This window comes from Anas platyrhynchos, chromosome 2 (genome assembly GCF_047663525.1).
Source record: "Anas platyrhynchos isolate ZD024472 breed Pekin duck chromosome 2, IASCAAS_PekinDuck_T2T, whole genome shotgun sequence".
Taxonomy (NCBI): Eukaryota; Metazoa; Chordata; class Aves; order Anseriformes; family Anatidae; genus Anas; species Anas platyrhynchos.
Window position 1 is genome coordinate 15,015,038 of NC_092588.1, and position 13,614 is coordinate 15,028,651.

Sequence of the window (13,614 nt, forward strand, 5' to 3'; positions counted from 1 at the left end):
TTCCCTATTCTATTGATGATCTAGTTTAAATTAAAAAAAGCTTTTTTGTGGTCTAGCTTCATAATAGGGTTGTTCTATAATATCTCAATTTGTCTCAAGCAATTTTTCTAATAGTGTGTGTCAGTAGAAGCAAACATGTGCTGAACATTTACTGCAGTAACATCTCCTTGGCAGATAGATTTCTCAAACATCAGATGCAGTATTTTTGCAAAAGTGACATAAGGAGGGTTACTTTGGCTTTCAGAAGCGATATAACCTTTATACATTGTACTGCTTATTCAGAAATTGCAGTGTGCTTAACGGATTATTAAGATAATTATGAAAATCTCTAATTTGCAGATGGGGGAAGCTGCCACAGAGAGGGTAAATGTGTTGCCCAAAGGCACACATCAAAGTCAGAGTAGAAAAGGGAATGGAGCTCGAGACTCCTGACTTACATATCTCATTCAAACAAAATCCTCTTAAAAAGAGCACAGGTTGCATTCAGGCTGAAACACTGAGATGTAAACAAGTTCTTCTGCTAAGCAGTGGGGTGGGAACGTTCCTTAGAAATATTTAATCAAAAAGATGTGCTTTGCCCAGCAGTACCTCTCTAATCCACACAAAGCAGCTCTTCCCAGGAGGAGAAACGCTGGGCAGGGTGGCACCTTTCCCAAAAACCAGCGACTGAGAGGAGCCTCAGCACGACTGATGGAAAGTGGAAAATGAGAGCAGCAGATACAGCGTGTTCTTGGTGCTCCCTGTTCTCATCATCTTTATCCAGGGTGCCAGCAGAACAAACGGACCCGCTCACCTACTTTATTTTAGGGTGACTGTGGGTGGTTTTGCAGGGTCATCTTTTTTTGGATATCTCCAGCTTCAGTGTTTCCATAGTCCAAAATTAGGTCCATGGAGCAGCATGGTTATTGATTCCTGAGGCTGTGTGCCTCTGCTCCCTCCTGGGCCAGTGCAGGTAAGTGGGCTTCTCCAGAAAGGCAAACTGTGAGACCCACAGGCCCTGTGTGTAGAGAAAGCTGAAATGATGAGCAGGACATGGGAAGCTGAAAACAATGGGAATTGCTGCCTATTTTTTAAGCTTTGGTGTTTGACTTGAGGGCTGCGTTTTGGATGTTTCAGGCCTTCAGCAAGTACATCTGAAGTCCTTTCTCGATTAAAGATGCTGAGGGAAATGTGGGCTTCATGTGTAGCTCCACGCTATGAATCCTACAGAAGCGGAGCCAGTTGAGGTTCCAGCCCCCAGCTGCTTGCATCATTCCTCCCCACTACCCCCATTTCATCTCTACAACCCTCCCACCCTCAAAGATTTTTATTCCCTCATCTGTTTTGGAGTATGGCTGCACAAATAGCTTTGTGGAATAGTCTGGTGGAAAAAGTCAGGCTCCCACTCTTCTTCCCTTCCAGCCTTTCCCTCAGTCTCTCTCACTCTCTCTCTCTTTTTTTTTTTTTTTTTTTGAAACCCCAACAGAGGGTGTTTTTGCATTTACAGTAGACTATTTCACTGAAACAGTTTAAAGTGTGCCCACGCAAACAGCTGAATCCATACAGCTGAGAGTGCTGTAATCCTTGGGCAAAGGGAGAGGGAGAGGCAGGAAGATGCCGATGCTGGAACCTCTTAAACTGGCTGTGCTGGCAAGAGCAAACCACACCTTTGCTCTCTTTAAAATGCATCCATAAAGGGAGGCTCTGGTGGTACGAGCATTCCCGCACGCAGAGGGAAGCTTACAGTCAGGTCTTTTAGCCAGATCTGTATCCTAACAGGATGCACTCATGCAGTGAGTGATACACGAGTGCAGTTAATACGTAGGTGATGTTTTCTTCCTCATGGAAGCTGGACCATGACACTGCCAAATGCAGTGCTCATCAGCCAGAATAACAAGAACTGTGACTTACGTAGGGATTAGGGTAGTACAGTCACAGGTTTTTGCTTCTCACCCTCAGAATTATTTGATCTTTGATAATCCTTCAATAAGAAATGGGAAGTAATCTGTGTGTCAAGGCCCTTTTTGTTGAAGGGTAATACCCTATTGAGTATTAGGCTGTTACAGAAGTGCACAGCACCAAGCATTACTTTGCAGGCCATGTTTTCTAGCCTGTTTTCCCTACAAGAACAAGACTTCCCTTTGACAATTTGTATGTGTGTGCCTCTTTTCCTCATTTTTGATGATGCCATCCAAACCACCCAGATAAGTATCAAATGGTAATTTCTGGAAGTTTGATAGGTGACCAGGGGTAGGTGATCCCACCTGAAACACATCTAGCATGGATGTTGGTTTCTCAGCACCAGCTGTTTTTGCTTTGCAGGTCTGTTATTGGTCACTTCTTGCTAATCTAAATTTAATCTTGATGGAATTGACTCACAAAATCAGCTAACTGAATTGCATCTATTGAAAATGCAGTTTCTGTGTGACCAGTGCTGTCAGAACAACTTGTCACATGCATGTGCAGAACTGTTGTCTACCTTTCACTATTACAGAGCCTTGTAGCAAAGTTGAGTCTTTATGGTTATGTGAACAACAGTTATGTGCACTTTTTTTTTTATCGCTTTAAAGATGTTTAGGTACTGAGCGGTGTGATATTTTTTAAAAAAGATTTTTCTATAGGAGTGCAGAAGGTAAGGAGATGCCTAAAAGAGCTTTTGGGCTCTGTGTGTATGGTGAGTTTTATGGGCTGGAGCAACACAACTTAACCTTCTAAATCTCACCAGAATAAACTTCTGCTAAATAAAACTTACCTAAACATTGCACCTAGAGATTTTTACAAATTACTTTCTATTTGCTTTTATATATTATTTAAGAGATGGAATGAAAAAGGGTATCGTATCAAGCACATGAGAACTGAGGAAAAAGCTTGTCCTGTATTTGGAGCATACTTATCACTTCATGTCTCAGTTCACATCTGTTTAAGTTATCTGTTTTTAGCTTTTTGTTTCCCTGGCAATGAGAGCAAACACTATATTACTGCAATGTCTAACAATAACTCCCTGTTTCAGTATTCTGCTGTACTAAGCTGGTCCCAGAGAGATTCACATAAAATCATTCTTTGTAACCAGCTATATTTCATACGGACACTATCTGTAAAATAATTACGTATTCCTGATGTCCACATACCCTACAAGGCCATTTGTGTGTACCTACATAGGCATTTCTGATAATATCCAGTTCTTACGCTAACTCGCTATAACATAAACTCTATAAAAACCTGAAAATATGCACACCCATGGCCATGGCAATATTCCACGGTTCTAAATATCATAATACTTGAAATGTTGAACTGAAAGGAAAAAGTACTCTAAGTTTAAAAATAATTATTATAGTGGCGCCTTTCTGCTGTGTGTAGCTGAAGTCCTCGTCACCATCTGCCCCTGTAGTCAACTGGAGGTTTAAAACTCTGGCTTGTAAATAAATTGTGCTTGGAAACTACTGATACAGCGTTTTGTTGGGTGAACAGGCAGCTCAGCTAGTGAAATAGCTGTTCCAGTACTTGTAGATGAAGTGTCCTCAGCTATATTCTCAGCAGGTATCCTCTAGTGCCTCAGTACATTACCAGTGTCTGTCTACAGCTGTCAATTTTGTGGACTTGGTGAGTAATTTGCACTTGAAAAGGGATGTGTGTACTATTGCACGTGTGGTTCCCTTTCACATCATGTCCCTATTTCCTACTGGCTCTTCCAGTTAGTTACCCCAGTCCGTAGGCTGGTGGGAATGCATTGTAAAAGGCTGTAGGAATCTCAGATAATGAGGAAAAGCAACAACTGAATGATAGGATTCTAACAAAAGTGCACCAAACAGCTTTTATTTGAAAGAAACTCCACGAATACTAGCGGATTGCAGTTGAGGAGGAGAAGAATGGAGTTTAGCTGTTTGAGTCCTTGGTCTTCAGCCAAGGAGGACTGGGTAAGGCTTAGACTGGAGCCAACGAGCTAGGTTCTGGTCAGAGGGATCAATACAGTGCAGTGAGTATCCTTCTTTTTACCGCACTACCCTGTAAACACAATTTAGGGTGAATACTGTCTCCATGGGCACCAACCTTAGAAGTTCCAAAACTTAGACTTGGAAGCTATACCTTTAAGTTCCTGCAAAATACCGAATCAATAGCTAAAAATGGTTACAATAAAAGTTGTTTAACAGACTGCATTTGTCTGGCCAAGGCTGTAGATCGCATAACTGGAACTGGACGCGCCCAGCCTAGCTGCTTCCATGTTGCCTATGGTATGGAATGTGGAGTTGGCTGGGCTGGATGCAACGCTCCCTCTCAACAGCGAAAATCAAGTGGTGTCTGCTGAACCTACAGGCGTAGTTTGATAGTTTAGTGAATGAGATAGAGCTCAGAAGAATATTTAACTGTCCGTGCTGCGGGTCAGAAATATTGGGAAAAGAAAAACAAAACCTAACAATAACTTGAAATAAAACATCTCCTGGAACGTCGTTCAGTGTTGCATGTTGCCACAAAAGCGTCAGATGTTTTCTTTTAAACATTTAACCTGGATCTGTAATATCAGTGAATTCAAGCAAGGCTTTTCATAGCTATGAGGTTCCTTGCAAAGACCAAAACATTTAAATGTGATAATTTCAATGTGGCAAAGACACTAGAGGAGGAGACACCAGGTAAGATATCATATATGCGCATATATATATATATGAACAAATATAACAAGGAACTAAAATAAATAAATAAAAATTGCAAACTTTGCCATTAGCGCAGAAAAGTTTGTCAAGTGACTTGAATGTTCAATTTCAATACTTTGTGCTTTTTAATAAATTCAGTTTTTTAGGAATGTTTTTTTTGTATTTTAGTAATCACCTTGGGAAGAGTCTGCAGCTGCTGATGGACAGAGTGGATGAGATGAGCCAGGACATTGTTAAATACAATACCTACCTGAGGAATGTAAGCAAGCAGCAGCAGCAAAAGCACCAGGTTGGTAATACGGAAAACCTGAATGAAAGGACTTTTTCCATGAAAGATCGTTTTGATGGGTATTATCCAAGACAGATGGGTTTGGGTCTGGATCTATGCAAGATAAAATTCTTAAAGAAACATGTCCATTAAATGCAGTTATAAAATGTTAGAGCCAGTGGGGAATCATGAAATGGATTCAGTTCTGTTGACATGTGGTGTGGATTGGCTTGTCTTTGCTATTTTACTTGTTTGTTAGTGATGTATGATAAACAAAATCATTGATAAATGTGCTGTGGACATGAGGATTAGTGGATTAGTAAGTGTAGTTCCTGTTCTTTCATCTCAAGTGAAATGTTCTAAAGCAAACTCTGTGTTTTAATACCATCACATACAGTCATGCATTTGGGAGTAAAGAAACAGCCCAGACGGAAAAGACAGCGGACTGTCCTCTTATCAGCAATGACATTTCAGTTGTGTTTGTATCAGTAGACAGTGATACTGATCAGGTGATGTTGGCTTTTAATTCCTAATGCCAAAAGAGCTGTTTAAAACCCAAAAGAATCTGATTAGGGAATACTGAGTGTGGAGATCTGTTCTAGGTGGCCCTGCTTGAACAGCAGGGTTGGACCAGATAACCTCCTGAGGTCTCTTCCAGCTTTCAACCATACTGTGATTTTGAGACTTTAATTGCTGTTGCTGCATTTGATAAAGCAATACTGTGTCTAATTATAGAAGAAGGCTGGTAAATTGGCAAAAAGCTCTATGGGAATGATTTAAAAGCCTTGAAAGCAGATCTTAATGAATGCAATTTGCTTCATGTGATAAGTGAAGTTACGAAGTGACCTGCTTACTCAAGAAGTACCTATGTGAAAAATAAATTTGAACTCTTTAATCTAACAGACAGAGATATGACAAGATTCAATATTGGCCAACTGAAACTGGGACAGGCCAGTTTGCAGATAAAATATTGCAGGTATTGCTGTAGAAAGTAGCTAATTATTAAAGAGAGTACCTGTGGTTCATGTGAAATGCTTCATCACTGACTACTTCAAAATCAAAATTGGCTTTTTTCACTTAGATATAGCTTGAATAGGGAGTATTTTAAGGAGGCAGTACTTGATCAGTGGTCTGTCCTGGCATCGTGATTCCTGAGGACATAGAAGCTTCCTGCATGTTATCTTCAGAAGATTTATTTTCCTTTTCTGCCTAATTTGAGTAGAAAGATGGCATACACTTCAAAGGCTTTGTGAATAACAAGAGGTTCTATTTATTTGGAAAAGCAGACCTAAGTAGGTTCCATGGTGTCCCAGTTCATTGCTTTACTAACTATAACTGCTTTAGTAGTGGCTCATTGCAGCATAGTTAGTGGTCTTAACTTCATTTTTAAAACGGAGCAATTGTGATTAAGAGCAAGCCATTTCAATAGAGAATAATAGGCAGACTGCTGAGAAGTGAATGGGGTAATGCAAAGAAAGAAGAGGCTGCATGAAATTCACATACAAATATGGGCATTTAAGATTTTATTTTTAACAATGTCCAAAAACATGTATTTGTCACTACTACTGGAAAAAAAATTACTTCATTTCAGTACGCCACCAAGTATGAACTGTTCTCAAAACTCTTGTGCACAGATACATTTAAGTGAGAGAAAACACCCTGTACAATTTGGTTTGTTTATTTTAAGGATTTTTTTTTTTTGTGTTGAGTATGAGGACTCTGGTGGACAAAGCTTACAACTTTAATTCCTGGCTCTGACATCCAGTACAAAATCTCACATACGTGTTTTTGAACTTATGTTCTTCTGCAAGAATAAATGTTTATCTAATAGCTTAAAAAATGATCAGCTGCCATAAAATCTGTTTGAATAATCTACATGGAAAAGGGAAGTGCTGAAAACAAATCTCAGTATTTTTTAATAGCAGGTTAATTTCTAAAAACTGCTCTTTTAGTATATCCTGTGGTAACCTACAAAGAAATGACATGGAAGTGGCAGAATATCTAAATAACTCAAATGGAAAAATGAACCATTTTACTTTGTTGCAGCCATGAATTTGTTCTTAGTTTAGAGTTAATATTTTTTGGCTTTAAATACCTTGTTTAATCAAGTTCTCTTCCCCTTTCACATCAATATTGTTTTGACCTTTAACTTGCATAAAACTGGGAATTTCTATCTTTATATAGCTATTTGAGGTAATGGCTTCTTATATCTTCATATTCTAACCTAGTTTTCCTTTTTTTTTTCTTTTTTTTTCTTGGGGAGGTTTTGTCTACTATGCTGAAATCTTTCAGTCAGATACAGTATTTACATCTACAAAAAGCATTTTAAAAAAAAGCAATCCATACCACTTCAGCACTGCATAATTTTCTAGTGCCTCACTTCTTAAAGGTGCTGACTTGAGGGTGGTATTTAAAGGGAGGCATTTAAAAAATACAAAACAAAACAAAAACCTGTTACCAGTGAATTGAAATAAACTGAATTGCATTTGGGGTTACCTTTTAGAGCTTGGGCTACTTTTTCACTTTGTCATTTTGTTCCTTAAATAAGGGGGTATTTGCAGTTCACTTGACTCTTTACCCTGTATGGATAAATGCAGTTTTGAAAACACACTTGCTAGTTGGGCAAAAAGCATCTGAAAATAAATACTTATCAGTGCTTTGGAAGTCCTGTTGCATTCTGTTTCTGTTGCTTTATTTTCAGTACCAGCAGAGACGTCAGCAAGAAAACATGCAGCGTCAAAGTCGAGGGGAAGCCCCTCTTCCTGAAGAGGACATCAATAAACTTTTTAAACCACCACAGCCCCCTGCAAGAATGGAATCGCTCCTTATTGCAGGTAATGTCCGAGCAGGCTCTTTTAATCATCTTTTTGTATATGAATGTTATCTTGGGGGAAAATGCAGTTGTTACCCTAGAAGTCATCTTAATTGTTCATTACCTTTGACATTATGGTGTGGTAATTTGGCATTGATTGCATTCCAAATGCTATTTTATTTGGTCAAAGGCAGTGGTTTCAATAAACTGATCCACAGTCCTGGTGCCTGAAATATTCACAAAAAAAAAAAGGTAGCTAAGAATAATAACTTTACTGCTAGTAGGAAGTCCTTGCCTCTGTTAGAAAGTGAGCTTCCACACAGAAAAATTTTAAACCATCTAGGGAAGTAACTGAGGCATGTTACAGGTACTGATAAGAACATAAGTGTTTTTATAAAAGTGGACCACCATGTTTTAAACAGAATGGCTGTGTAAAGCTCTAAACTTGATGTATGGAGCCTTGTTCCTTTTATTTCTTACTCAGACATTGTAGCTAGGTCCTGCTTGACCATATGTGCTTCATGGGTTGCTGGGAAAGGGCAGGAGCAACAGCAAGAGCCTCTTCCTTGCTCCGTTCTGAGAAGGTGAAGTAGGATTTGAAAGCAGAGCTAGAGAAATGCCCTACGGAGCATGGCTCTCTGTGCAAATGGGTGTAGTGAATGCTGCAGTCAAGCTGCTCTCTGCATTCAGCCCAGCTCCTCCCTCAACTCCAGAAGCTATGGGGCTGTACAGATGGGAGGCAGGAATAAGCTGTTTGGGCTGGAACTATTGAGTCAGAGCAGTTCTCTGCCTCATTTTCTGCAGCCCTAAGTTACCACGGACATCCCTAGGTGTTGAACTGGCTGTTGCAAAAGCTGAGAATTTATATTTTTAAGTTCCCATAGAATTGAGCTAATTTCTTTAATCTTTATGGACAGAGTTCTAGGGAAACAAGCCCCCATCTCTACAGACCTCAAGGTGAAGGAAGATGTAAACGGGAACAAAGCAGCAGTATTTTTGGTTGTCTTACCCCCATATTCCTTCAGTTTTCTGGTGTGTTGCATTGTGTAGCCACAGTTCGTTCCAAAACTTGTTGTTTGCCCCTTACCATCTACAAAAGCAAAAGTAGCTGGGATTTCACAGTGGCAACAGAGAGCAGAAAACTTAGATGTCCTGCTAAGTAATTTAAGTTTGGAAAATGTCATGAGAAATCAATTTTCTTTCTTTAAACTACAGGAGGCATTTTAGATCAGATAGTTATCACCATCGGTTTGCACTGAGAGAAAATTAAATAGAAGTCCTGGTAGTTTAGAGTATTGAAAGAGTAAGTAATTTGACATTAAAAAAATAATAATTAGATTAGTATTGATATTTTTTCACACTGCTAATAAGTGCTGCTTTTAAAAGGAGTAATGTTCTTGATTTATTATTCAATCCAGAGTCTTTCAGAAAACTATTGTCTTGATAGTTTTTAACAGTGAATGAATCCTAGCAGCAGTAACGTATTTACACACTTGGCTTTGGCATAGCTTAGAATATACAAAACAGGTTTGTGTGCACACGTGTGTTACACGTGTGTTATGGTAGTGTTGATATGTTTCAGATGAATCATCTCCTAGAAGAGAAGGAATTAAAAACTATTATACTTCAAGGAAAAAAAAAAGTTGTCAGCCAAAGCTTCATTTATTCTTTTACTGTAGTCAGGGGAAGAATTGAAGGATTCACTTCAATTCAGATGAAGTAAAGTTTGTGGATAAAGAATGAAACTTAGCTCTTTTGTCTCTGAGGCATTAAAAAAACTTTTTAAAAAGAGCGTTAGATTGAGAGTTTATTGGCCTTCTAAAGAGTCTTAATTTTGATTAAACTGGCTTCATGTTTTGCTATTCCTAGCTAACAAGGGAAATAACTTGTAGCAGTTCTTGTATAAAAATGTTTTGATGGGCGCATTTGATTTGTATAGCACTGACAAGCCTCCATACCCTGATGATTTTTGAAATAGCTAATAAAGGGAAATATTAGATGGAAAAAAAAAGGCTAGCATAATGCCAAACAGGAGTACTACAGCTTTCAATCTGCTAGTGGAAAATATTTGTTATAGTATTTTAATAGGGCAGCAGATGCATAGGAACAAAACTGAAAATCAGCTTTATAGTACTTATAGAGCAACTAAGTTGAACAGTTGGTTAATGTGATTAAGCTTCTAATACAGCCACAAAAAATGTTTGTACATTTTACTGTCATATGTCTTTTCAGAAATTGTAAATAACATAAATAATAATATAACATAAATAAATATAACATAAATAAAATAAATTACTGATTTTTTTTTTTTTTGGGGGGGGGGGGCGGCATTTTAAAAATCATGTTCTAGGATGTCTTTCCGGAATTTCACAACTGAAAAAGTTTTTTCTTCTTTCCTCTTGACAGGTCAAATTAATACCTACTGTCAGAATATTAAGGAGTTCAATGCACAGAACTTGGGCAAGCTTTTCATGGCTCAGGCTCTCCAAGATTACAACAACTGAAGAAACTTTGCTATGAGCCTCAACAGAAAAAGTTATTTACAGTTTTATACTGTTAATAATCCTTTTGAAAATTTGGTATATTGGGAAAAAAGTCTTGTAAAACAGTCATGTTGGTTTGTGCAGAACTCTCCTGTAAGAAAAATAAAAGGCAAATTTTAATGATATTTTAGTATTTCCTTATTTGTTGGCCATATTGGGCTGGAATGTTCTGTGGTCACTCAGGTTTGCTAAGTGCTTGGCGGTTATTCGTGTTTAGTCATAGCAAATAATACAGGTTTAACTTGGAATCTTAAATAAAAATAAGTTATTACAAATGTTCAGTATAGCTGACTTCACAGAAGAAATTTACATTTTCCCAGTTTTGAGTGAGAACTTACAGCCATAATAAGCCAGTCACTTGGAACAGTTGCTTGTTTTTATTTTAATCTGTTTGGACAGTCTGGCACATTGGATCTTCCATGTTGCAAGTGTTTCATAGACTTCACGGTTGCAGCATATGAAATTAGTATTCCCTGGAGATTGATCCCCACCATATCACGCTAGGCTGTGTTCCCACTTCCACTGTCACCACCAACTGGACTGTTGTCCAGTGATATGCTACTGATGTCTTCATGAAAGAATTTGTAGAACTAGCTAACCTGGAGTAGCTAGTGTAGGTATTGTGTCCATTTACACCACTCTGCATTAACTTGATCCTTTGCACGTGTATTTATTCCTGAACTCAGGCTACTTTACTTTTTAAGAACATTGATTAAAGGGTTTAATATGTGGCAAATTGCTCATGTTACTGTCGTTTTGAAAAAAAAAAAGTTCTTGCATGTCAAGATGTGATGAGTTCTGAGAGCCTAAAATGGCTGAAGGTTTTTTTTCTTTGTAAATGAATAACGTCCTCTAAATACAAACCCAGTATGGGAAATTTCAGCCTCCAAGGTGAATGTTTTGAAAAGTCAGAAATGTGTGAAAACTGGGGGTTAGAGTAGGACCTTGTTTTTGTCAGTCTTAACTATAGTGATTGTGGTATTTATGTAAATATGTATGCAAATTTTTTTCAGCCCTCAAATATCTGGCAAATTTCCAGTCTCTTTTTTTTTTTTTTTTGACTTGGAAACTTTGGGCACCCTTGTGTTGACTTTCACACAGTAAACTTATCTGAAAACAAAGATCTGTTAAGTGTCCTGCTGCAGTGCCACGTGATTGTTTTGTTTCCTATACAAATAGTATTCAAACAGTGTTAATTTTCTAGTTTTATGAAGGACCAAAAAAAAAAATACTAGGGAAGAGAAGTAGGAACAATTAGAATAAGATGGGACATTTGAGATAGAAGTAAACTATCTTCTGGATAACTGGGAATAAAGGACTGGCTCTGTAGTGGCTGTCTATAGAAGGAAGCAGCAGTAACATACATACTAGGTCTACACAAAAAGGTGTTAGCAAAATAAATACTTGGAATAGGTTAAAAACAAAGTACATGTGTGAATCAGGTCTTTAATTGTGGATGTAAATGTGAGAGAGTGCAGTAATTTGCTGTGTTGGGGGTTAACAAGATGAGTGAGTTTAATACAGCTAAACTGAGTGTGCTTGATGTCAGTTATAGCCTACGAAGAAATATGGAAGACCTAAGTAGAGAACTGTGGCTTCTCAAGGTAGGGATTTGAGTCAGGTAGGGAAATGATACAAAGGCAGGTAAAGCATAAGTAGATTTCTGGAGGTGATTTGACTTCCGAATCATACTTGGGTCATTTGTCATGGTGAAAAAAATAATAGGGGAAGTCTACCTGAGCCAGAGAGGTGGAGTCAATTGAAGCTGTCAGTCTACAAATGTTGTGGGTGTTAAGAATTAAAGGGGGCTGTGTGTCCATGCTGGGTTCTGTGTCAGATTTCCCCACAATCTCTGGATTCCTGGAACTTGGCTCTTATACACTCTCTACCTAAAGTGAGCTTGGCAGCTCATTCTCTGTAAGACATGTCCTTCCCATTTCTAATTATCACAGCACAATTTTTCCACATCCTTGGCTGCGGAAGGCTTTTCTTTATACTAATAAATATGCAGTGACATTAAAATCTTTATAATTCACCTTTAAAGAAGTTAAAACTTCTTTTTCTTGAGCAGTCATACAGAGTTTAGGCTTTAAAAAACCAAAAATACAAACCCACCTGCTTTCTTTTCCCAGAGTACCTGCTCTGTTCTCTTTGCCTATAATTCTCCACATTAATAATGAAAAGATGGTGAATTCTAATATCTGTAGTGAGCTGCAGTACAAAATCTTTTTGCTGTCGCATAAAGTAGCTCACATATGCATCGAAACCTATGAACATAGAGTCACATAGAGAGGAGCTGCATAGGAGAACTGCTCTGTGTTGCACATGGTAGTTCCACAGAGACAGTAACAGAGTTGTTTACTGTCAGCACTGACTTTTTTTCCATCAGTGAACCTGGCCAGCAAGGCCTCTGCACAGAGGTCCCATCTCCGTCCCCCGTCTTCAGGTACTGCATATGCACGTGGAGAACAAAATGTGCCATCTTTCGTCTGGTTGGCTGATATTTGGGTTCTTCTCCCAATTTACTGTGACATTCACTGCCTCTGTCCCACTGCAGCTGTCACGATGCACTAATTGTGCTTAATTGAGCCTATGTGGGGAGTGCCTTCGCCCAAAGTGGCAGCTCTAGCTTGGTCACATCGCTGGGTCTGCCTGCTAACGGGGTGTGCTCCGAGGCCCCAAGGTTTTGCTGGTGTAAGGTAGGGTGGGTGCAGTTTGGTATCGCATAAATAGAAAGTTCCTGTTCCTGTAGTTAGAGGTAACGCCCTCTCCGAGGACTGACGTAATGGACTCTGTGCTCCTGCTCTGACACAAGCACAGAGTGGAGCAGGATAATCACTGAGTCTTTCTAACGCACCAAAATGTCTGATGATATTGACAGCTCTGAAATTATCGTCAGGACAGGCAGTAGGAAAGGATGTTGCACTTCGGATCATCCTTTGGTAAACTAAGAAAATACATGCAATTCCTTAGTTAATTCCACAGTTGTTATCAGTGACGAATCCCTAACATTAATATTTAAGGAAAATTAAACCAAATGGGGAAGAACTTTTCTGTAATCCAAACATAATTGGCACGCTGTTATCTCTATATCAAGTTACGAAGCAGTATTCCACACTCCCAAGTTATTCCACACTCCTTTTGGAGCAACTTCCACTGAGTTGTAAGTATTCTGCAGCAGAGTGCTCCCACGGAGGAAACCACGGCTTCCCCAATTATTCTATGCACATTATCATGTCCATTTTCTTCTTACCTCCACACAATATTCTTCCAAATGGCTAAATGTTTTAGAACCTGAATTTCTCCATTTCTGCATCCTGTTGAAATTAGGACTTCTGTGCAGAGCTGAACAGAGTTACTATAAGC

The 13,614-nt window shown here is 38.7% G+C and overlaps 1 protein-coding gene across 1 annotated transcript in view; it reads left to right on the plus strand.

Annotated features, from left to right (window-relative positions):
* Nucleotides 1-10,373, plus strand: part of EIF3H (eukaryotic translation initiation factor 3 subunit H) — an 83,261-nt gene extending 72,888 nt beyond the window's left edge. The window contains exons 6-8 of the mRNA XM_027452628.3: nucleotides 4,794-4,914; nucleotides 7,595-7,727; nucleotides 10,112-10,373. Coding sequence (XP_027308429.1) covers nucleotides 4,794-4,914; nucleotides 7,595-7,727; nucleotides 10,112-10,209 — 352 coding nt within the window. The 3' untranslated portion in view covers nucleotides 10,210-10,373. The remainder of the gene's footprint in view (nucleotides 1-4,793; nucleotides 4,915-7,594; nucleotides 7,728-10,111) is intronic.
* Nucleotides 10,374-13,614: the final 3,241 nt, after the last annotated feature.